The sequence below is a fragment of the Cyanistes caeruleus genome, chromosome 14 (genome assembly GCF_971803275.1).
Source record: "Cyanistes caeruleus chromosome 14, bCyaCae1.hap1.1, whole genome shotgun sequence".
Taxonomy (NCBI): domain Eukaryota; kingdom Metazoa; phylum Chordata; class Aves; order Passeriformes; family Paridae; genus Cyanistes; species Cyanistes caeruleus.
In genome coordinates this window covers 9,083,899-9,109,307 of record NC_141714.1, presented here as the reverse complement: position 1 = coordinate 9,109,307, position 25,409 = coordinate 9,083,899, and the positions used below count along the sequence as shown (strand labels likewise).

Sequence of the window (25,409 nt, the reverse complement as noted above, 5' to 3'; positions counted from 1 at the left end):
ACCTAATGTAAAGATAGTATTTTTTAAAACTCTCAGGTTAGGCCCATTAGTGTTATTTTATCCCACAAAGGTAATAAATGACCAAATCTTGGTAAATAAAACATGTCAGGCTGGACCCTCTACAAAGTATTTTCAGGCTGACATTACAGATGTATCAGCTCCTTCATTAGACAGTCCCTGCTTAATTCCGTTGCTCTATGGACTCTCTCCTAGTGCTTTTATTACTGTGTTCAGTGCATTTCCAAGTACTGTCTTTTTCCAACTGCAAAACCACTTTAATTCTTTATTTTTTCTCATGAAAGCTGCTGATTATCTCCCAAATGTTTCCATTTAAAGAAAAAGTCTTGTTACTTGTTAAAGGAAGGTGTACATTTTTCCATTAATTTATTTACAACCATCTTTGCTATGCTGAAAATTCACAGTAGGCTTGAGTTAAATAAAATAAATCCACTGAAGAAGAATATCAAAATAATCAGAGAGCCAAAATATAAAGTCAGATAGTTATAAAAATTATTTCTTCATGACATTTCCCTTGCCCTTTGGCAAAAATGCTTCATTTTGACACAACAAAATTTAACACTTCTTTTGCTTGCTTTTTTGTTATTTAGAACGTGATGAAAATAGGTAGAAGATAACCAACTGATGACTAAAGAAAAACATGCTATTTAATCACAATATGTACATCCAAAATAGAAATTACAAAGCTGCAATTCAAAATGTATTCACAACACCACTCCACTATGGTTGATGTGTCAGATGCAAAGTTTTTTTGCAAGCTACTGGCAAAAGGGAAATTCCAGCTGCAGACACCCACTATCAAGCATCTGGTGAAAGGAAGACTAGAGGGCCAGCAGGGGAAGCAGAGGCAGGAGATCCTCAAGAAACTAGCTCTGCACTCCCTTCACATTCACTCACTTCCTACTTACCTCTCCCACCAGCTCCCACTATCTCCTGCATTCTAGTGTGGTTTTGACCTTTCATCCCTGACCCCTGATGCCAGGCTAACATGAGACTGTCTCCTATCTCATTAGTTCATGTTGAAATGTTTTGCAGACAAGGCATTGCAAAAGTGTGATTAGTCCCATTAGCAGTGTAACCATATTCTACATTTGGGCAAACATTTTAGTTTATATTGTATTCAAACTCTCCTTTCACAAACAAGCTTGCCTGAGGTCACTGAGGAAGCCTGTGGGAAAGTCAGGAAAACAGCCCCTGCTTGCAAAGTTCCACTATCTCTAAGAGCATCCCTGAAGTCTTTCAGATTAAAGCAGAAAGAAATGAATATATCAAATGCCTCATTGTCATCTGTTGCATCACGTGTTGCAACAGTATCATGTCTAGGGAGGTATAGCCACCGATGGGTCTCCATTTAGTTAAACTCAGGAATCAATTTATTAGGGCATCACCAACATAGGAATTAACCCAGCATAATCCAGAGATGGAGAACCCCGAACAGAGGCAAGGTAGTGGGTTTTATGGGGTGGAGCCAGGGTGGGGTTTAGGGTCTGGGTCTAACAGGGACACACAAGGGAGAAGCCCCAGGGACACAAACCAATAGGGGTACAATAGGAGGGGTTAATGCAGCAGAATACAACGAATCACCACACGAGAAGGGCAGAACACCTTGGGCTGGCACCCCATGAGGGATTTTGTGGTGGAACAACTTTTCCCGGGCTTATTGGGCACATCCCCCAAGGCAGAGGGGTGGAATCCAGTCGTCTTAGTACTTAAAGCCACGCCTCTCACTTTAACATTGCCTAAAATAAAATCCCCGCCTCTTTGGGCGGGGGCATTCCACAGTCATCCTCCTCAGATTTCTTTTTTTTCTGCTGCAATTAGTCCTCTCTTCCTTTAGATGCACCTTGGAACTCAATTTTCCTCACATTAAAGAGGATGACAAATGCCAAGCTCCCATTCTGAAACTATGCTGGTGACTTGGAGCAATTGTACACCAAGTACAAAGTGTACCCCTTGCAAGGAGTATGAATAATACTATGCTACTGCTTCAGTATAACTACATCTCTGTACAGAAGAAAAATGGCACATGAAACAGCAAAACAGCAAAAGTAAAAGTATTCATATCTCCTTTTCCTTCTGCCAATGTTCGCAGAGCTTAATGGAATTCAAATATACTGAATACATAAATGATTAAACAAAAAGTCAAATTAAGTTTTCTTGGTCAAAATCATGTTTGAAAAATCAGCATCAGTTTGGCATCTTCCATGTTCTCTGTGAGTGGATTAGTACTTAACATCTCCAAGGTGATGCCCATTCATTGCCTCATTACCCTGACACGGCCCTGTGGATGGTCTCTTTCTCCCTACTACAGGAAGTTTCCTAATTCTAATGAACACACTGGGCATTTCTATGGCACCAACAATGGGTTATTTCAGTTTTTTCCTCCCTGCCAGTGAGCGCAATGGCAGCAATCCTTCGATCCATTCATTGGCAGCCAACATCATCTCCTGCCAAAAGGCCACCTCCTCCTGTGTGGAGTCCATCCAGTCCACAGAGATGCCATAGCTCAAACCTGAAAAGAATGAGAAAGCTTAGGGAGCTAAGAGTTACTACTCCATGCAAAAATACTCAATGGGATGTAACTGCTTCAGGCAATGTCTTAACATAAAAACTGCTGACTCCCCCTCAGCAAGCTGCACCCTGAGCACCTCCTGTTATCCTGAAAATGCCCATTCTACACTAGAGTTCAGAATGAAGTCACTGCAAAACCCATGAAATGCAAGAACCCTAAACATAACCTGCCAAGGAAAGCAATATTGGGCTCAAGCCCTTCCTGCATCTTTTTGAATGGTAAAGAAGGTCTTAAAGGTCTGGTTTTCACCTTAAAAGATTTTCTTGTGGACAACATGGAGTATTCATCAAAATTCTCTTGTTTAATTTCTATAGGAATCAAATATACCATAGCAGAAATTCAATTCAACCAAATTTTTTAGGTGCCAATTACTTGTCAATGAGAGAGAAGTCTAAAGTTAGATAACAGCTAATCTTGGGTTTGGTATGTCCCTTTGGAGAGTTCACAGCCCACCTGGTGGCATTAGAGGTGGGAAACAGAGAACATACAGGCAAATCCAATTGCTACAGTACACCTGCAAGGCAGACATTCCAGCTACCAGGAGCCTTGTCACCCAAGGAACACTTATCCTTGATTGCAACGTTGTGAAACCCCTCAGAGAGCACTTCAAGGCTGGACAGTCACCAGGTGGTGCTGTCCCTTGTGAAATTCCAGTCCATCCCTGAGCACTCTTGCCTGGGAGGAGCACCAATATAATGTTGGTTTGTCATGCAGCCCACTTTTCTATAACAGCAGGAAAACTCTCTGAGGCACCCAAGGAAATTCTTGAGTTTTGCCAGACCTCAGATCTGATGTTGCCAGAAAATGTGGGAACAGAGGGTTGTTACCATGGTACCAGGGCCCTCTCCATCCAAGACATAGTGCAGGTACCAGTTACTGAGACACCCCATCCTGGTTTCTTTCCAACAGGAAAATACTCTGTAACTTCCCACTTTACCTTGTGGCTCAGCACTATGGTAACAGTATTGAATTATAAAGGAAAAACTCACCCGTCCCAAGGCCTAGCCTGATTCCTCCAAGGAAATGGTTGGTAAGCTTTTCATGATCCCACACAGTGAGTTCAACACAGGCATCCTTTAGATCCTCTGTATGAAAGCCATCATACACAATGGTGTGATTGAAAACGGGGTTTGTGTCTCTCTTTATGACTCGGGTCTTTTGGTAGCTCTTCTTACTGGTGTCTGGAAGCACATAGCTTTGAGAGGAGAAAACACACAGCATGAAGCATTGAACATTGACCAAGAGCTTTATCACAGCAAGGATTTTCCTAGTTTGGCCACAGGTGAATAACAAGGGCAATTCTCTCCTACAATTCACCCAGTGCAACACAAAGACTTTCCAGTACGGAGGCACAGCTTGGTGTGCCTGAGAACAAAGCAGGAATCACAGACCTTTATGGGGGCACACAGCAGAAGCAGCACCGTGCACTCACCACTTCACAAAGGAGTCAACTCCTGATGGACGCAACTGCAGCAGGTCCTTGACATCTTTGACCCAAATGTGAACTTCACCAGAGGGAGGATTCTTGGGCCCTGTCATTTATGAGAAGAGAAAAGCTGTCATGCCAGTCAGGAGCCATAGCTCCCAGAATGACAGGTCTTCTTTCCAGGGACCCATGGAACCCACATGGTTCCTGTGTGCTCACTGCCCCTCCCTGGGGATCTCAGCACTGCAGCCAGCTCCATCACTCCTGCAGCTGCAGAGGCTCCTGACATCACCTGCCAGTGCTGCATCATACAGGAAAAGAGAAGGAACTGCTAAGCCAAAATAACCTTGTGCCTGCCCCACAGTAACATGGGTTCTGTGCTGCTCCTACCACATCACAGCACCCTACAGTGCCCACATGCTCATAATAGCTGATGAGTTGGAGGTTGTTGAGCCCTTCCTGTCTCCCCAACACTTTCCCATAAAATCCAGCTGTGGAAATCAGATGTAGGTTGCAGGCAGTGCTGTCAAACACTGCCTTTGAGCTGATCTCTAAGATCTTGCTCTAATGAGGTTGCTCTTTAAGCAGCTCCTAAGCGGATGAGGCATTGCAAGCTGTGTTTGCACTTGGGCAGTAGCCCTTAATGCATGAACCACACTTACCTAGGCTTCCAGGGGGGACATACTTAATGGATAAACTCATCACTCCTCGATGATCCACACCATTAACAACAGAAAGGCTCTGAAACAGAAAGATTTATGACTGACTAAATGGAGGATTTTGGAAACACAGCAAGGCAAACAGCTTTTGACTTCAGTGGAGGAGCACAATGGACAAACTCTGATTTTCCATGGCTAGAGCAGCCCATTTTTAGAGCAGATCGTTTCTCTGTGGGTTTGTTCTCAAACTCAGTCTCTCAAAGGCAAAAGCCTGAGGATTCAGAATACAAGGCTGCCCTTGGTTCTGAAAGACAAATGTCTTCTATTTGCTTAAAAGGTAACTCATATCAGACCTGTGAATCCAGAAGCATGCAGAAAGCGGTTCAGGCTTTACAAACAGTTGCACCCAAATATTTACTTCTCAAGGCACTTCACCTAGTACTCTGCTGTTTTTAAGAGATGGTCTTCATGTAAGTGGAGAGAACAACATAGTTGCTGTGATTAGTGTCAGGTTGCATTTATGAAAGTGTCCTTACAGATCAGTCACCAAAACAGACCTGAGAAGGCGATTGTTCTGAACACTATACTGTACTAAGGTTGGTCCCTGGTACAGTTGAGGTTGTCCTGCTCCACCATACCCAAAGACCTCAGAGGAGTCAGGAAGGACTTCTTCCACCCTTAAGTCTTCAGGGCAGGGCTAGAAAGCAAGACTGCAGCTGAGACACACTTACCCGGGGCTTCAGCAGGTACCAGTTGAGCTTCCTGTTGCTCCAGTCCCAGCTGGCCAAGTCTATTTCAATCTCTCCCAAAAAACTGTTACGTCCCAATGGATCATTGTGCCAAACAGAGAGATTTAATTTTTGTATCAGCAATACCATTTTCTCTATTTTGTACTAGAGGAAGAAAGAGAAGTCAGATTGTTCAAATTTTTCTTCTGTTTCTTTCACAAACAGAGATAAACTACTCAAAAGCTTGTATAAGCTCCGAGACACTCAAGCTCACCTCACACATGCACTATTCATGGACTGGTTTCTGTCTGAACATCTCTTTTCTGTGTCCTGTAGCAATACTACTACCCTGACAAAGCTTTTCCGCTGAGCACAGGGAAACCTGGAATTCCATTCATCACAGGGGAAAACCAATATTCTTTCAAGAATTATTAACATAGGCCTGTTAATAGCAACTTATATAAAATAAAATCCTCTATGCTTTGATAAGTATGATCACATAATGCAGACCCTTCTTACCAGTCCTGTGCCTTGTGGCTGCATGCCAGGGAAGGGGAGGACAAACAGCCCTTGCTCTGACTGCAAGTCCCTATTGAATCCAAAGATCTGTGTGATTTTTGCAGAGAAATCTTGGGTGCCACACAGATCAGTGCAAAGGAACCTTTAACATCCCAGGCCTCTCAAACCCCAGGGAAGAACAGTGCAGTGCTGGCAGGAGGCAAGCAAAGAATCTGGACAAGTAGGCAGGATCTTTCCAGACCTGCTTGATAGAGGTGCCTACTACAACAGAGGTTTTCAGAGTGTGTATTTGTTCTTACCCGTAAGACCTCATTGTAAATGGGGTTCACTGTCCTCTTCTTCACTGATGTTTTCCTCTTACCCATTCTAGCTTTGTCTGGGAGCAGGTAGGTTTTAACATACCTAGAAAACAAATCAGATATTGCCCCACATTGCCAAGATCTCTAGTAAGCTGGCACGAAGGAAGGAAGAAACCATTAAATTTAAAGAAAATAAAAATCCTCCAGAACACAGAATTCAGCAATGTAGAAGTCACAAGGCATTAAAACATCACTCACGGGTCGGATCTGCCTTTTTTCTCATCCACTACAGCCAAGTCCTTGCACTGGGACACATGGACCTGGAACTCCCGGTTCTTCTCATCATAGTCTAGAGCAAATTCCACGGTTCCTTGGGCATCCACATTCCCAAAATCACCGCTGTAGACACTGAGTACACTGCCACTCACCTGCCAGGGGGAAGAGCAAGGCCAGCACCACTGAAACAGGCACAGTCTGACTTGATTCTGGACAAAGATGATAGTCTTTCTGACTTGTTTTGTGACAAAGACAATAGTCTGAGAGATGCATTCCCAGAGAAAAAATCTGGTGCTTCTGTCCTTGTGCAGTGTGGTGTTCTTGGCACAGAGATGGTTTACAGCTGTGGCTGTTCTCAAGCAAGCCAGGGCTGGGGAATCCAAATAAGGTTCTCAAAAGGATGTGATATCCTAGACCAGAACTTAGAAGCACTGAATGCTCAAGAAATACAGAAGTTTTTTTACTCCTAAATCCCAAAACTTTGGGAAATACACTCAGATATTCCTGGGGGGACCACACATGTCTCTTCCCTATGCTTACAGAACAAATAATTTATATCCTGACCCAATCTCATCACTAACAAAGAAAGATATTGAGAGAACTTGAACCGTATTATAAGAACTTGTTACTTCAGGTGGATAGAGTCACACAATTGTGAATCTATTTATAAAACAGACTAGAAATGTAGGAAGAACTATTCCTGTCTTGTTGCTTACTCACAAGGAGCAGCACAAAATAAATACAACCCTGTTCTGAAGAGCCACTGCCCCACCAGAGACAGCCTGTGCAAAGGCACAGGAACATGAGATTTCTCCAGATAAAAATCTGGAGCTAGGCACCCAAGAGTTATTTGCTTTCCCAGAACAAACTGCATTTTTCCCAGACAACTTGGGCTTCTTTTTTCAAGTCTTTGTCTTTCACGGGTAAAAAGTCATGAAGCCCAAGCAAAGCTTAGCTACAGAAAGGTGAAGGAATTTTCTCTTGCACCAATCATTTAGGATTCTGGACAGGATATCATAAAAGCTAATACTGTTTACAAAGCAAACCCTCTTGGCACTTTTCTGTGGTACTGTCATGAACACCTACCAAAAAGCCTTCCTAGTAATTAACCCAATTCTTCTCTGTCATTCCCTACTTATTTTGGTTCTCAATTTTATTATAACCTCCAAAAAACTGCTAAACATCTCCTGTCAGTCCTTGGAGCTGCATTTACCACCCCATCAGGATACTCACCCTAGCAAAGAATCCTGAATGAGATTTTCAAGAACACCTGCATGACCTGGACTAATTTGCAGGTCCCAGATGATTAGATTAGATTAGATTAGATTAGATTAGATTAGATTAGATTAGATTAGAAGAACTCATGCACCCCAAAGATTTTAACATATTTATCATTCATGACCTCTCCCTACCAGCTTTGCTTCACAAATATTCTGTAAATCTCAAATATACTCCTTGGAGAAATCCATAACAGTAACACAGCAAATTCAAGCACTTTTAAGCAGCTCCCCCCCAAATACTCTCTCTAAGGAATCTTTAAAACACTCAACACATTCAGCTTTTTTCAGATTTCCTCAGAAGCTGAAGCTCTAAAGCATGCTTTTGCTGTCCAACTCTGAGTTCCCTCTTACCTGCTGATAAAGGATGAGCTTGCAGAGGGCACCCAATCTTGAATCCTGAACCACAAACATGTCCCTTAATAGCTGTGTGCCTCATTTTCTCACCTGGAAACCCCATCCCCCACCTTCTGCACTGCCAGGATTCAGAGCATCTACACCTGGGAGCAGGGGCTGTCACTTAAGGGGAATTTGACCAACAATGACTCAATGGGTCTCTATTTTGAGGTGGTATCTGGATTCACTCCTTTAACCTGAGCAAGTAATTAATCACCCCTATTCCTTTAATAATGTACCTGGCAGAAACCAACAGGATATTCTGAAGATCACATCATCAACACCAGCCTAAATACAGCATCACTGCATCTGACTGAGGAGCCCTGCCCAGGAGCCACCAGTGTGCAGTACCTACCGAGGAGACAGAAGCCATGTCAGATGAGTGGCTGCCAATGCTGGGTGTCTTTTTGTGCTTGTTAAACTGGAAGCTGATTTCCGAAGCTGTGTCTGATTCAGTCTGCTCAGAAAATAAGAAGCATCTTTAAGCTCTGCCGAACGAGCAGTTTGCAACACCAGAGACAAAAAGGAATTGCTCAGTAGTGTCCCATTAAGCAGAGATCAGGTTAGAAGAGCAGAGGAGAGTGCAGGGAGCCTCCCCAGGGCATCCCCTCCAACTAGCACTGAACATCATCATTAACTGCCTCCAAACATAGCTGCATGCCCTGCCTGGGCTCTGGGAAAGGGCACAGAACAGCGTGGTTTGACACACAGGGCAACATTCTCCAGGATGGAATAGCTGCTCTGGGTCTCTGGGTTATTGGGGGCTTTCTTCTTAAGGCATTTCTCACTTATTCATGACATAACCAAGGCATTCTCTAAAGCAAGTACTTTTGGTCTCCAGGAGAAACATTCTCATGACACCAGCTGCCATTCAGGGAATGCTTAGGCCATTTCTGGCATCAACCCACCTCAGACAACAGGAGAGGAGAGGATGTGCTCAGTTCTTTGACTCTTTCAGGTTCAAGAAATTGATGTGGTATCAAATAAGGTTTATTGTATGCTGTAAGTACAAAAAAAAGGACATCAAGATAGCTTGTCAGAATCAGGAAATTGTAAGTCACACTTTTGTTAAAGGGCACAAGAAAGGAGGAAAAGCTTGAGGAAGGAACTGGAGTACTACCTACTTGCCCTGTCTGTGTCACCTGTCATTGAAGCTGATCCTCTCCAAGACAAAAACTGCTAATTAACATCCTAGAGCTATTTTCAGTATGCTTTCATTCACTGTGTAAGAGTGCAGAACTCCCTCTAGTGGCTCTCCTAATTCCCTTATCAGCACAAGGACGTGGATGTTGCCTGCCTTGTGTAGACTGAACTTACACTAATACCACAGAAATCTGCCTCCTTGACAAAAAACCCAGTCGTGTTCACATTTTTATCTCATAGCACACTGCCCTGCAGAAAAGAGCACTAAAATATTTATATCCACAATTTCACCATTGCATACACCTCTCAAATACTCTGCTAGACACAGAGGTGGATAATAGCTAGATTATCTAAAAGAAAAAAGTTAGAAAGTTTCCTATCAATAGAAAGATGGTTACTGGACTGCTTAAATGTCTAACTAAAACTTATTTTTTGTATCTTTATCTTCTCCCAGCAACTCTTTTGAAGATGACTTTCTCCATCTCAGAAGAATTTGTTTTGAAAAGATATATGTAAATGAACATGCATGTTCATATACACACTTGTTTAGCTTTTTAGGCATGATGATGCATTCTTTGGTGCTTAAAATGCTCAAGGGGCTCTTGATTTGCCATTCATTTGATATTTACTATTTTTATTTCCAACCTTGAATAAATAATTGTATCTAGCCCTCTTCACAGACTATTTGCTATACTGGAAACATGAAACTAACTCTTGTTACAGGAGGGTTTCCAAGGGTGAGGTTTGGGGTTCTAGATAAGGGGAAGCTGAAATCTTGGTTGTCTTGGTGGAGACCATGACCCTGAAGAGCCATGTGGGGCCTGGAGCTTTGAGCCAACACACCCTGTGACATGTTGGGCCCCAAAATATGGGGCAGTGCCTGGCATGAGGTGCCAGCTGGGGTGGGCACAGCCACAGGGCTATGCAGTGTGACCTGCCAGCAAGTTGCCTCCCTCCCATAACCAGTGTTGGATTTAAATTGGCTCAAAGCCTCCAAGTGGCTTGACCATTTTCTTGGGCATCGCCTTCCCATGCTTCTCATTTCAGACCTGGCAGCCTTGGCCTCACCACTTTCCTTTAGGCAAGCTCTTGGCTGTCTTTTTGGGCTTGCCAGGTTTCACCCTCTGGGGATTATCACTGGCTTTCTTGGGCACAGAGATTGCTGCTGTCTTCCCCCAGGCATTTTCCATGGCTTCAGCTTTCTTGCGCTTCCTCAGGTAGGCTGCTGCTTCCTTTGTTGCCTTCTCCTCCGCTTCTCTGCGTTTCTCAGGGACAGACTATCACCATAAAATATGTCCCAGCTGGCAGCTGGGGTCATCAGTCCAGCCCTGGGCTCTGCTCTGGGTGAGGGGAGAGGCCTCATGAGCAAGAGCCTGTGGCACGACTCACACACTGACATCAGGTCTGGCACCTCGGATCAATCCACAGGCTGCCAGCAGATCCCACAGCCCTTGTGCAGGAACAGGAGAGATGAGCACAAGCTTCTTGCCAACCCTTTGAAGCCCTTGTGTTTTTGCTGAAGTAACAAACCATCAATCTAGCTGTAATTTCCTGGCTCTGAATTTAATTTTAGGCAGTATAAACTCTCTAATTTGATGATGAAACAATGTCATTTTCCTAGCCTGGTATATGCACAGAAGCATGGTGATGAAAAACTAGCATAATATATTATCTTCAGCAAATGTAAACCAAAAAGAAGAAAGATGTTACTCACTCTCTGTGGTTGTGTAAATGTTCACCATGCTCTTTGCAAGATTAATGCTATTTGCTCGGGCCAGTGCCTGAGCAGCAGGAGAATGATCCCAGTCTTTCTCTGGAATACACAAAAAGCCAACATGGTAAATAAATATACAAATGGGCAGTGGACCAACAAGCCCGTGTGTGTATGTGCCTCGCTTTGTCACTATCTAGAACACATTGCAGTTACATTGCACAGAGCTGCTTCCCAATCATTTGGGTGCTCTGATGTCTCCCCTGAGAAAACCTCTTCACACTGTGTCAGGAAATGTAAATACCAGATTAACCCAGTCCCCAAGACAGACCAACTCTTGTGAAGGGCTTCCAGTAAAACAGAACCATCTGCTAATATCATCCTGAAATGAATGAATTAATAAAGGAAAAAGCCCTGAGAAATACTAGTATAATCTACTGTATAAATGGTTGGACTTAATGATCTTAGATGTCTTTCACAACCCAAAATATTCCATAAAGAAAATATTTGCAATGACCTGAAGTGCAACTCTGGATTTTCATAGGAATGTTATATGAGGTAGGAAATAAACCAAGAAATTACACAATTAAAAAATAAAAACCAGATGAGTCTGTGGAAAATCCTCACAAACAGGTCTTACCTAGGTACATGAGGACAGAACATTTAGAAAAAGAAGGTAAGATGCTCTCTCTTCATAGGTCCTTGCTTGGAAGAGAGCAGAGCTGTGGGTAATCAGAGCCCAAATGTAAAGTGAGTTGCAAATAACAATAACATTTTCTCCTAATAATAGTCACTACAAGAGCCCATCAAGCCCGGAGGAAGAGGCTGCTAAAATGGTGATGTTATTGGCACCATCCTGGTTGAAAACATGGCATCAGAACACAGAAACATCAGACTTCTTGTCTGCTTTGCTTAAACTTTAATATCAAAGGTCCCTTGTGCATTCCAAAAAGACACAAAACGTCATTTAGGCACTGACAGCCAGTGGCTCTATCAAGGTACTCTAAGATCCAGTGTATTTATTGAGCACTTTGCTTCACATTTTATTTCTACTATTTCTTTTAGACTTATCTTTACTAGCACAAAGAATTCCTCCAGTCCCACATTTGAAGAAAATACAATCTTGCCAGTGAGTGAAATGAAGTGACCTCCTGTGATGTGTTGTAGGCAGTGCAGGACTGTCCCAAGGTAAGTTGCTTGCAGGTAAGGTGCAGGGGCTGGGAGTGGGGAGAAAAGCAAGGGAACATGGCACTGTCCCCTTCTGTACTCGCACTAGGCTACACAAGATTTGTTTCTAGAGCTGTTTGTGGAACACATTCTACACAAGGTAACTCCATACAAATTGCAATACAGAAGAAATGGACAGATTAAGAAAATGTGCAAAATGCAGAAGGGTTAGGGAAGAAAACAGGCTTAGGGATGGCTCTCTATTTGGATTTCACAGGATACAGTCACAGCCTTCAGTACCTGAGTAAACAGCTGAGTCTGTTCCCTGAACAGCTTCTCTCTCTCCAGATGGTTCAACCAAATCAGATCTTTCCTCTTTCTCATCATCGCTTCCACCATCTGTGAGCACAGGCTCAATCAGTATCTGCACCTTGCTGGCCAGAGACTTCACTGTGGGCTTGTGCACTTCTGCCACAACCAGCTCCTCCGCAGCTGTCCCTGGCGCCAGTGTGCTCCCAGACACATCCTTGGTAGGTGACTCGAGGTGGGTGGAAAGTGCTCGCACAGGCAGTCTGGATTTCTTGGAGCAGTGCTGCAACATCTTCTCTTCCTCTGGCATCAGCAGGTTCCCATTGCTTTCACCCAGAAAGCCATTTCTTTTAACCAGGCTGCCTTTGCTCTTGGCATAAGTGGATCTGGGAGTGATGGAAACTGAGCCCTTCCTTGCAGAAGTGGCATAGCTTGGCCCCTCCTCACTAGAAGACAACGTGATTGTCCTTTTGTAGGGGGTCCTTGTTTTGATGAAGGTGCCATATTTTTCATCAGCATCCTGGCCCTTCCCAGACTGCACAGAGAGGAAGTGGCACAGCTTGAACTCCCAACTGTTTGCCTCTGCCCAGACTGGCTCTGCTGCCATGCTCCCCACTGCCACTGAGTCTGCTCCCTTCTCCCAAAAGTTCTTCAAGTTCTTGAAGTGTTCACGGTCAAGACCGATATCCTCCTCTCTGTTACTCAACGATGAGATCGTGTAGTTCATGCCTCGCTTACCAGCCCAGCTGCTTTCCTCTTCTGTGGGCAGAGGTCTGGGGAAGGTTCTGCTTGGTTTCTTTGTAACTGGTATTTTGCTGGGAGCATAAGTTTCTTTGGGTGGAGTTTTTTGCCCCTCTGTAGTGCCAGTGGCCCCATCAACAGCCTCTCCTCCAGCTGCAGAACTGGGCTGAGGCACAGCATCCTCTGAAAGCTTGGTGAATAATGGAGATACTCCATGACCTACAACAACAACAAATGCTCAGAGCCTGTCCAATCACATACAATCCCCCCAGATTGGGCTGCAATTTCTCAATGAGCAAATGGGGAAATTTTCAGAAATCATCAATATATTCCTAGTTATTTTCCATATTCAGACTCTAGAAAGCTCCCTTCCATCTGAAGAAAGTCCTGAAAACCCCAGTCCTTCTCCCTGCAACAGGGCACAGAAAAAAAACACTGAGCACAACTGTTGCTGCGAGTTGTGGATTTGTTTGCAGGTTCCCTTTCAATTTGACAGCTTCCCTATTAGCTATTTGCTATGTTCCAAAACTACACTATACAGTCAATGCCAGAAAGACAGGGTAAGTCCTCTTTTGTATTAAAGAGCTGAGAGCCAAGCACTCAGTTTAATATGTACTGAGAGCCCAGAGAAGTTTCAGTCATCAGATTGCTTTCTGCCTTGGTCCCTGCTGCCCTGGCTGTAATTCACAAAGTGCTGGCAGCCCATTCTTATATGCCAAGGTACTCTTTGTTACTTATTTATTTATACACACACTGAAAAGCATCTTGTCTCTTGGTGTTTGATGTTGAGTAAAAAAAACACCAATAGCTCACTGAACAAAAAACTTACCTTTTCTAGACAAATGAAAGCTGTTTGTTGCAGTCACAAATGGACTTGTTCCAGTGTCACTCTCTGAGGAAAAAACATCATGGATGCTGGATCTCTGAACAGAAAAAAAACCCCAAATCTATCAGTGTATAAATACTGTAAGGACTGGAAAAAATGTATTTTATTTGAGCAGAGACACCAGGGCAGGCAGCCTGTGGAGCCTCTATCAGTAGTAGCCTCTGTGTGAAGCTCCAAGGAGTAACACAACAAAGTGCAGAGGCTGGGCTTGTACTACCTTGTATGATGCAGACAACTGGACAGGAAGTCCTGGCAAAATTTTCTGCTCTGTGGTGTCAAGAGCAGGTGTGCTGGATCTGTGGGAGAGGAGAAATGCCTGAACAAGGAGGTCTGTGGTAGTGATGTGCCTATTTGGGTACTCAGGCAGTCTTCAACATCACCTCAGCTCTGCTCAGCTGCAGAACTTGCTCAGTAAAAACAATGTGGGTTAACTACTAGGTTTATTCAGACTTTCCCCTTCTGGGAAGTGTCAGAAGAGCCCAAGGGCCAGGCAGAAAGGAGAGACATTCCTATGCTATGGCCCAGGAAGGAACAGGACACACCTTGCTTAAAACTGAATGAGGAAAACAAAGCTAGATCTTCAGGATTTAACCAACACCAACAAAAAAACCATTGGGTGTTGTGCCAGCAAAGCAGGAGCACCTAGGGCCTGTTGCTTCTGGATCCTTCATTAAACAACACCCACTAATCAGCTGCAAGAGGCTTCCAATTGTTGTGAAGGCCCATATTTAATATTTAACTGGAGCAATTGCCACCTGTGGAAAACGGTTCCTCATTCTGCTGACAAAAAAAGGCAAATGAGATGGGGAAAAAAAATATGAATATGGGAATATTTTAATTGCTTTTTCATAGTCCATGGATATTAAGCAAGGTCACTGACTTGCTCATTGGAGTGCTTAGAACAGACGTTTCTGCTCAGTCAGCACAACGTGAAATCCTACCAAGCCTTGATGGAGTGCTGAGCGCTGGACACAGAGGAACACCAACAGGAAATGAGCAGTTTCCTCAAACAGTTCATTTTGTTAGTGTTGCTCCATAGTAAAAATTAAACAAATAAAACCATAATTACCTTGAAAAACTAACCAGCATATCCTGACATTAGAGACAGCTTCCATTTTACTCATCCCTTATCAAATCAAGCAGGAAAATACCTCTGTGGGATAAGCACATTAGCGCTTGATTATTAGGGGTGGATTGATATTCTGACAATTCCTGGAGGAAGGACTTAAAAAATATCCTATTGAACTTATTATTTATACAGTCTCAGAAACTCAGTTAGAGACCAGGGTTCAATTGGTAGCATTCAATTTTCATTATATGTAATAGGAGCAGCCTGAGCATTGCCACACACACAAGTGTTACCTTCCCTCTCCTGCATCAAGAACATCCTCAGGAAACACAGGACTTGGGGCAGCTTTGCTTTCCAGACCCATCTGGATGTGCTTGCTGGCCTCATCTGTAATACAACAGAGACAACTGAGAAATGACATTTCATTAAACTTGTAATGTTTGGTGTGTTTTGTTTGGGGTAAGAAAATGCTTTGCCCAATGAAAAAGAGTCCCACCAGCACAACCCCTAGGTGTTTAAGAGCAGAGGGGTTCTGCCTGCTCTCCCCAAGGATGGGGAGCCCCCAGGGCATTAAAGGCACTTCCAGACCCCACAGGTCCAAGAGGCCAAAGGTACCCAATGCCTAACTTGTGCCAGGAGCTGTCGCATCACCGGAAACCTCCACAGGACACCGCCATTGACTGTCAATAAAGTTAATCCATTCCAGGATTTAAATTCAGCCATTTCCTGTTTTGACTCAAGTCATCTGATCTTGGCAAACAAATGAGGAGGCCAATTCAGTTAATGAGACAATGTTATTTTTACTGGCACAAGGCCCAGCTGTGTCCTCTAAGTTCCCAAAGACCCCCGATTAAAAACAGTAAAGGACAGTAACTTTTACAGCAGACAGCAGGGTATAATGCTGCATTAGATATTTTGTTAGCAGCTGGGTTTTCTTGCTACTGTAAAATGAAAAGGATTAAACTCTCAAGCAGTGAATAAAAAGTACGCTTAGTCTGGTCAACAAGAACTGCACGTATTTATTCATGCAGCTAGGTCTATTTAAAAGAGAAAAATCTACCTGTTACAAGAACTGCCAAACCATTTAAGGATATATTTAGTTAAACAATACAAGAGAAAAAGAAGTTCAGAGGATTCAGAAGTAGTATAAAATAGTACAACCTTGCTTGTTATCTGGTTGGAAAACCACATGAGGCCAAAGAGCAGGCCAGTCCTATGGTGAGAAGACTCAAGACTCAACACTGCCTGTATGGTGCCATCCAGCATTAGCACAGTCAGCCTGCAAGTCACAGAAATATCCCAAGATTCATTCCCCCTTGCCTGTGCATTCCTATGGAGAAAAATACTGCATTCCCAATCTTCCTGCCCACCCAGCACCTGGCCCTGAGGTGCAGGGACACAGCAGCTGCTACTCAGAGCTGTCTGCATTATGGCAGCATGTCTGGCACACATGGGAGGTGGCAGCTGGGAGGCCCCATGGTTTCCACAGCAGTGGGAAGTCAGGGAGCTGCTCCTGTTGAAAAACAAGAGTCTGGCTGTGTAGGAACAAGCCAGTTTTAGAGCGCATTTTTCTGAGAGACTGTTTTGCCCATGCCAACACTGATGTGCACAAAGCATCACTGAACATTGTTTTAGGAGAGAGAACCCAAGGCATGGTTGGTGGCATGTGCAAGCTATGGCATGTGTGGGCACAGGAAGACACACTGAGATTTATTTATACAGTGAGCCACATCCTCCTCTTCTGCCTCAGACCTGGGAGAGGGAGGCACCAGCAGGTAGCTGTGCTGGAAGTAAAGGAACCAAACAGCTCCCAAGCTTTCCCTTTGCCTGTCATGGTTGAAAAGACCTTGACAACCAAAGACTGCATTCATTTCTCATCCCACTTGCAAAGGCACTGTCGTACTTGCTCTTCATTGACACCTGAGAGGAATGATGAGTTTGTCTTTACAAACAAGCTGTGGGTCTGCTGATAAGACGCAGCTATCAGTGAGAGACAACAGAAACAATGGGATGGATTCCACTAAAAGATCAAAGAGGCACTGAAAGGGTATCATGAATTCCACAAGAGTTAAGAATTAAGAAGGGATTATGCATTGTGGGGGGGGAAGGTATCCCAGGTATCAGGCGCTCAGGGAAGCCTGTACCTCTCAAGTACCTCAGCCTATGGGGAAAGAGAGAAGGGACAAGCGGCCGGGAATTAGGATAAAAAGGAGGCTGCGCCCTCCAAAATTTTGAGAGACCCCAGGGGAATGCCCCATGGCCTCTCCCTTTATTCAAATAAAGTATAAGGACTCCTCTGTCTCCTTTTTGGACATAAACCTCTGGTGTTTATGGATTAATTTTCCTGACACACCTCACCCTAGAAGAGCTCTTCATTGCTGGCTGGCAGAGGCAAAAGCAAGCCTTCACATCGAAATCCCTGTCCTGAAAAATGGCTCAGCCAGTGACACAGCTGCGCCTGGCTCCTATCACCACAAATAGTTTAGTACATTATAATCAAGACAAACAAGATATGACTTTGCTAACTTTAGGATGAGACAATATAAGAAGCAAATTCCAACAGAAATTAGAAGTGGCCTGACCAGTTTAACTTGCCCATACATGTATTTTTATACATGTGTATAAAATTGACAGGCACTCCTGCTCTAATATTTTTACTCATTTCCTACCACTGTAAAACAAAGATTCTTAGTGGGATATTCATAACTAACTGAGCATCAGGTCTCACTTGCCACAGCAAGTGGATAAAATGGTCTCTCCTCGTAGGTGATTTTTAGCCCTCAATATTGCACTTAAGAACAAGAAGTTATCAAATTCATCTGTGTTGTTCTGCAGGCTGTAGTTTAAATATAGGGTATCTATCTGTTTTATAGATTTGTATTACTGTCAATGACTAGTGTTTTCTACTACAATCCATACCAACCATGAAAATCCTTAGGGATCCCCACAACCCTCCTTTCTGAAGGCTAAAACCCTCCTTCAGAAAAGATCACTGGGAATTTTCCTTTGCAAGTACAAATTTCCACCCCTCCTCAGCCCACTTACCTTGCAAAAGGAGTGCCAACAATTATCTCAGCGGGGCTTTCACAGGCAGGAATTTTCTCATTTCACTCCCTAACACAGACTTAAGTCTAAAGACTTAAATAAGGCAAGCAAAGGAACTTAACTCATTTAAGGTGAATATATTAGCTGCAGAATCATGATGCACAACCAGTGATGTAAAATGGCAGTGGAAAAAGTAAGAGGAAGGAATAAAGTCACAAGTTATATCTGTGCTTTATAAAAATAAGTCTGAGAACACATATAGAGGGAAAAGGGGAAAAAAAGTTGGAAAAGGAATAAAGGCTGAATCTAGACATAACTATTATAGCAATTTAATAACATTTGCTTCCTCCTTCTTAAAACAGCATCAGTCAAGTAATGAATATGCAATGAGTATCTTGCTGCATTAGTAATGAGATTATTTTATATGATGACCTGAGACATCATCCGATAGGTGCACATCAGCCCTAAAAGTTAAATCTACAATCAACAGTACTTCAAGCAGTATTGCTTTCCTGAAGTGGGCAGAGAGCTAAGAGTACAAGGCAAAGGTCAGACAATCCTATTCACTGCAGTCTGGGCTGCAGGTGACAGAGCATTTGCCTGACCTAGGCCCTGGCAGAGAGGCTGCTGAAGCTCTGCCCCTTCATGTGAAGAGGGTGAAAGCACAAATGCACATCCTTAAAAAGAAGAACATGCTCTGCAGAAAAGCCAGGCACCTTTGCCAAGATGGAAAATGTTTTATATATTTTAGCATTCTGGAGGTATGATAAAATAATAAATTTAATGACATCATGCATCCATAATACCAAGGATAAAAGCAACTTCATATGAAATATGATGGGCTAGTTCTGCATTAGAGGCTCCAATCAATCTATGCTAAGTTATGAGAGCTGTCAGGGGTAGGTAAAGAGCAAAAAGAAAATGAGGCTCTCAGTCAGCATTTAGCTTTCAGAATGTGTCTAAGCAATGTGAAGCAAAGAAGGGTACCCTAAATCCAGGCAATTCCTGCAACAGACACATCCTGGCTCAGGAGGCTCACCAAACAAAGGAGTGATCTATACTGCCGCTCCTCCCAGCAGGAATGGGAAGCTGGGCCCAGGAATGATGGCTGAATTGAACTGCTGGAGATAACATTTGAGTGCTGGACAGATGCCTTTCTGCCAGGGGCAGTAGCCTTTACTGCAAAAGAAAAGACCCAAACCATGGGGCCCTTATGTTAGAGATAGTGGCAGGCTTTGCTTAGAGCTGCCTGTCAGGTCCAAGGCTTCCTCAGGACAGCAGCAGCTGGTAACTTCTCCAGCCATGGCTGAGGATCTGTGACTGCCCACCCTGACAAATCATCCAGGAGGTTGTGTGTTGTGTGACACTGGGCTGTGGGGTGGCTGGCCTGTCCTCATGTTGAGGACTGGATGTGAATCATCCTCAGTTCTGCTTTGCACAGATGTTCAGCACAAAGTTCCAGCTACATTTAGACTCTAAGCACAGTCCTGCTTGTTTAACACAGATGAGAATCCCCTTTTCACAACACAGGGACTGGTTCTCAACAGACTCCCAGTACAGAGAAACTCCATCCTGAACCAATTTGTTTTCTTAAGATGTACACTAACATACTTACTTTCTAGTTTGCCCTTTTTTCTTCTAATTGATGCCCAAAGTAGATCAGGCCCCTCCAAGTCTTCCTGAAACCGTTTTGCCTTCGCTTCTGAAAACCATTCACCTGTCACAAACTTCTTCTTCTTTTCATCCTTGATGGAGCCTTGAATCCGCCTGAAAGTCAGTGCAAGCATTACACACCAAAAAGATCTTCAAATTTTCAACTTCCCTTGAGCTACTTTTGTAATATGTCCATTAGCTCACCTGTCTGACACTACAAGGATCCAGAGATTATTCTCTGCAAGCACAAGAGCCAAACCAGCATTAAAACAGCAGCTGATTTATTCTTTATCTGAAATGGGAACAGCACCTCTTAAACACAGGCTTTCATCTCTTCCAAATTTCACAAATCCAAATCATTCACCTGACAAGGTTTGTCCACCTGCTTGTCTGCCCTAAGGGTTAAGGAAGGGGTGGGGCTGTTTATCTGTCTTGCACTTCTCCATTTTACTTGCCTATTAATCTTTTTATGAGCAGCAAAACCTTCTGGATCAAATTTGCTGCAAACCACGTAAATACATAATGGTATTTAGGGAAGCAACCAGTCCCTTCAGCATTCTCCCTGCACACTGCTCCTTTCCCTACTCCCCCTGCTATGCCTATTTTGGCATTCACACGGTTAGCTCTCCCTCCTAAGCATGGCTTCTCCTAGTGTACCTTGCTTGGGCACACCCAGGTCTGGTTTTTGGCACCTAAACCAGTCAGGGCTCTGTTGCCAGCCCATACTCTAACCCTCCTCACCATGGCTTGCTGAATTAGCTGCCTTTCAGCTGGTACAATTCACCTCAGTTCAGGGTCCCTGTGAAACCTGAGAGCCCAGAGGAAGCTGCCACTTCAGCCCAGTTGTCAGCAGGAAAAGGGGAAAACCCCTCAGATAACCCTGGAACCTTGAGGGGTCACATTTGGCTGCCTAAAGGCCAGGAGGGAGAAGGGAAAATTGGATTCAAGCCCCTGCAGGCCATGCTGGGGATCCAACAGAAGTTCCCATCTAGACCAGGGCTGCACTGCCTCCATGAGGGTCTCGAGGTGCTGGGCCAGAGGAAATAGATATTTTAATCACCCTGACAGCAGATCAAGGAAATGCCATTGACTTCATTTTGCCCAGCAGGCAGGTTGCATTGGAACCAAACATGTCTTACTGACCATGTCTTACCGCCAAACTGACAGCAAGGAGCTCCGGGCAGGATCTAATTCACCTCACTCCCTAATCAAAGCCTCCTGTGCAACAGCTGTCAAAGAGAAGTCAAACAAAACCAAAATAATCCCAACACTCTTTTTACCAAATCTCCACTTCAGAGGAGAAATTTACTCCATTTTAGAAACAAACAAACAAAACTCAAAAGAAATAAAAAACAAACCTTTTTGAAATTGTTTCAATTCAGAGGAGAGGTAAGAGCATGCAGACACATACACCCCAAGTCCAGGCTTCTGGCTTCCCCAGTTCCCACCTCCAAGCAGAGGCCAGGCACACAGGTTCCCAGGAGCCTGCAGCAAAGCTTCCTGCTCTCCCTTCAAGCCTTGAGCATCCTTTTTGTACAGGGCTTACTCTTTTTATTTGGCTCAGCAGCAAATCGAAGACTCACATCCTTAGTTGGAGTAAACTGGCACAGTGCCATCCACACTCACTGAGTTACTAATTTCTTGCCATGGAGAATTTGGTGCCAGCTCCCTGAGCCTGGAGCATACTGTCATATATGCCCAGTTGGTCTAATGGCTGGCATTTAAAAAGCAACTATAGCAACAAGCAATCCTGATCAACCAGACCTGAGCTCCAGGATGGCCAGTGGCAGAGGAGCTGAGCAAGAATCCCTGGGTCTGCAACAGCTACCCACAAACCTCTAGCAGATCATGTAGCCTCTAATCACCTCCCTGTGTATGATAGATGGTGCACATACACCCATCTCAAAAAGCAATGGGGCAATATAAAACAGGGAAGGGGATGTAAAATCTCATTTTAAAACAGACTATGGCCTTTCTGTGCTACTGAGTGAGTAAAACAAGATAGCAGCTACTTCCCTGCTCAGACCTCTGCCACCAAGAAACCATCATCTTCCTCCACAGAACAGGAAAGGGGTGATTGCCATTGGCATCTCTGAGGGCTGATGATTAACTCAAAAGGACAGTCCACTCCCGCAAGGAGAGGACACCAGCAACAGAAGGATGGCTGAGAAAGACAAGGTACAATGAAAAGATCTATCAAGATCTGAGCAAAAGAGACAGTACTGCTGCAACTTGCACCTCTCCTTGTTCACACACACACGCCCTCCTCTCTCAAAGAAGTGAAAAAATCTTCCCCGAGGGAAGCTCACATCCTGCTATCACAAGCTCTCTCACCTGATGCGATCTCCATCCTTCTTCTTCAGCTCTGCATCTCTCTGCAGAACCTTCATCAGCTTTTCATACTCCTCTTCGGTCAGGAAGCTCAAGTCCAACATCTTCCCTACAATCTTCTTCAGTTCTTCAGATGGCTTAAGCAAAGACAGAGCAGGCACTAATCCAGCTGAGGCTGCCTGAGTGCCATGGGCAGCCCCTCACAGCCACCCTGGTGCTGAGCAAGCTGCTGCTGGAGAGAAAGGATTCACCACAGCATGGCTTGGGTGAAACTTGCCCTAGCACCTGGACTTGCACTTCCAGGCTCTTGGCTGGCACATCTCTCTGCACTGTCCACCTTCCCCTGCCAGGAAAATTCTCTCAGCAAAATTAGGCTCCTTTGCTTTCCTTCTTCAGTTGCAGCAATCCAGATGCCAACGTCAATCACATCCACAGGGGGAAGCACTGGAAGGAATGAACTCTTGCTGCCCACCGGAGCTGCCTCAACAGGCACAAAAGCTCATCTCACCAATGGCAACCCCAGCACCTCTGGCATGCACTCTCCTCAACAGGGGAGTTTGCTCTGTGGAGTTCAAGCATTCCTGAAAAGAAATAGCACTGAGATCTCTTTTTATGATAAGCGTGACATATGGTAACCGAATGTGTACATTGGGGGTTTTTATTTGTTCTCCAGCACAAGTTCCAAAACAAGCTGCCCTACTTTCCTCCCTGTCCTAGAGCTCCTCATGTGCTATTAACCTAACAAGACAATGTTTTATTTTAGCCCTTTCCTACTAACAGGTAAACAGTTGATTCAGCATGCTACAAGCAAAATATGCATATAATAACAACAACAACAATAATAATAACAATAATAGATTATTTATATTATTTAATGTAAAATAGTAAATATGCATATAAATTACCAAAATGCTTGCTTGCTTTTTACCTACATTCTTCTTATTCTCACTTCTTTGTGCCTTAAATGAGACTAAGGATAAGCAGCCAATTGGAAAATGATGGAACAGCAACCTGCAAGCATTTCTGCTGCATGTTATACTATGAAATACCAGAGGCTGCTCATTTTCTAATATTTGTGCCCTTTTCTTTATGCTGCACTGATATTTGCTATTCAAACACTACTGGTGCATATCATTTTGTGTTTCAATAGACAGCAAAAATGGCCAGAGCCTGCAGGGCATGGAGGAAAGGGTAATCAAGCCTTGCCACTTCCTTTTCCTCTCTCCTGGCCAACTTGAGGGCAGTAAGGCACACCTTTGAGGGAGGAAAAGTTCTGCTCCTGTCCATGTAGGTAGTTTCTACCTCACTCAGTTTTTCTACTGTTGTCAAACCTTTCAAGTGACTGTGGGTTTTATAATACTTTGCTATTTCTTCCAAAGCCACAGCGTTGGGAGTCAGAACATTAAAAATTAATAAATCCCAGCTTTCATGGCAAACACGAACTGAAGGTCATCAGGCCCATTCCCTAATCTCAAAGCTTGTATCACCCTTAGTCTCTAATCTGTGCCTTTGAGAATACCATCCTCAGCCCTTTCAGGCCACCTATTTCAGTGCTTTGCTGTCAGCAAGAAGCACCCCTGATCTCCCTGATAGGTGTCAGCCCATCCTAGCTAACACAAGAATTACCCCTTTGCAGCCATCCTCACTGGGCTTGACACCTTAGCCTCCATGTTAATCAGCCACAGCTCCTTCAGATTCCTCAAAATGGACATTTTCATCACTTTTGTCACTTCTTTGACTGTCTACAATGGTGCATCTCTTTCATCAAGTGACACATCCAGAGCTGAGAAGCAGTGCTTCGCTCTGAGCTTCGCTCATTTGACATCATTTCACAGAATCACAAGGTTGGAAGAGATCTTCAAGATCATTGAGTCCAACCGATGCCTTAACACCTCAACTAAACCATGGCATCAAGTGTCATATCCAGTCTTTTTTTAAACACATCCAGGGATCATGACTCTACCACCTCCCCAGGCAGACCATTCCAGTATTTTATCACTCTTTCCGTGAAGAACTTTTTCCTAATGTCCAACCTAAATTCCCCTTGGGGCAACTTGAGACTGTGTCCTCTTGTTCTGTCAGTTGCTGTCTGGTGAAAGAGACCAACCCCCACCTGACTGCAACCTCCTTTCAGGAAGTTGTAGAGAGTGATAAAGTCTTTCACGGACTTACCTTATTTTACAGATGATACATTCACAAATGTCTGCTTTTCTTAATGGTATAACATGTCAAAAGAAAAAACAGGCATCTGACCATAATGTTTACAAATAAATATCACAGAACACTGCATGAAAAAGCTAATAAAAGGAATGTCATTGTCATAAAAACTAATATTTTTTTTCTATAAAATTGTTGGAAGAAAGGAAACAACATTTCCTGTTTATTTAAGGCAAGAATGGTTGTGCTTGTCACACTACAATGATAGCCTTTATCATCTGAGAAACTACCAATAACACTCTAAATAGTTTAAACAGAAACAATAATAAAAAGCCCCAGTGAATCTCTCTACTACTTAAACTTACATTTCATCAAACTTGGCATGGCTCTTTCATGCTTAGTTCCATCTACTCTTCTGTGGAGTTCAACCTGGCCGGAGGCACAAGCCAGCTAACTATTGCCTTGGAAGAGTCCCCTATCCATCTGAAGCCATGGGAATCTTTCATCTGAGTTAAAAGTCTCTCCCAAGATATCCCTCTGTTATTATGTTAATTAAGTTACGTGTCAGTCGCAGACTGAATATTGTTGCTCCCTATATGGTTAAGCTACTATAATGTTCGTTCCCTAAGGTTATATATTGTTGTGCCTTCCTTTGTTTTTGTCTTTGGCTGGTCACCCCCAAAGGACTTCTCTCCCTGGTTACTGTTGGGCTTTGGGCATTGTCCCAATTTTCTTTCATTCTTTATTAAAGCATTATTTTCCTGGTGCCAACCATAATTCCCGCTCCTATTCATTTTTCTTGCCACCCTCTGCCCTGAAATCAGAGGACCCCAAGGTTTGTTGCAGCCACCCTCATTGCGACACTCTTTAGCTCTCACGCCAGACAAATGTCTCCTACAAAGACATTCACAGAATTTTCTGGGACAGATTTTATTTTTGTAAAGGTATCTAGGGACATATCACAATATTTGCTTCTCAAGAACTTTTATTTATTTCTAACAAACCCCATGATGTGAGCTGAAACTAC

The 25,409-nt window shown here is 43.7% G+C and overlaps 1 protein-coding gene across 5 annotated transcripts in view; it reads right to left on the bottom strand.

Moving 5' to 3' along the window:
- Window positions 1-367: 367 nt before the first annotated feature.
- LOC111945963 (synaptotagmin-like protein 2) overlaps window positions 368-25,409 on the bottom strand; it is a 34,982-nt gene continuing 9,940 nt past the window's right edge. For 2 of the 5 annotated variants that reach the window (XM_086850654.1, XM_086850655.1), the window contains exons 2-17: window positions 22,229-22,806; window positions 19,857-20,008; window positions 15,490-15,583; window positions 14,345-14,423; window positions 14,071-14,164; window positions 12,492-13,460; window positions 11,028-11,126; window positions 9,079-9,170; window positions 8,526-8,627; window positions 6,480-6,649; window positions 6,222-6,324; window positions 5,407-5,568; window positions 4,679-4,757; window positions 4,023-4,122; window positions 3,580-3,785; window positions 368-2,530 (exon numbers count right to left, since the gene is read on the bottom strand). In XM_086850654.1, coding sequence (XP_086706780.1) covers window positions 2,385-2,530; window positions 3,580-3,785; window positions 4,023-4,122; window positions 4,679-4,757; window positions 5,407-5,568; window positions 6,222-6,324; window positions 6,480-6,649; window positions 8,526-8,627; window positions 9,079-9,170; window positions 11,028-11,126; window positions 12,492-13,460; window positions 14,071-14,164; window positions 14,345-14,423; window positions 15,490-15,583; window positions 19,857-20,008; window positions 22,229-22,329 — 2,748 coding nt within the window. In that variant the 5' untranslated portion in view covers window positions 22,330-22,806 and the 3' untranslated portion in view covers window positions 368-2,384. Of the gene's footprint in view, window positions 2,531-3,579; window positions 3,786-4,022; window positions 4,123-4,678; window positions 4,758-5,406; window positions 5,569-6,221; window positions 6,325-6,479; window positions 6,650-8,525; window positions 8,628-9,078; window positions 9,171-11,027; window positions 11,127-12,491; window positions 13,461-14,070; window positions 14,165-14,344; window positions 14,424-15,489; window positions 15,584-16,357; window positions 16,476-19,856; window positions 20,009-20,098; window positions 20,187-22,228; window positions 22,807-25,409 lie in introns of those variants that run through there. The other 3 variants (XM_086850658.1, XM_086850657.1, XM_086850659.1) reach the window with 3 other exon arrangements.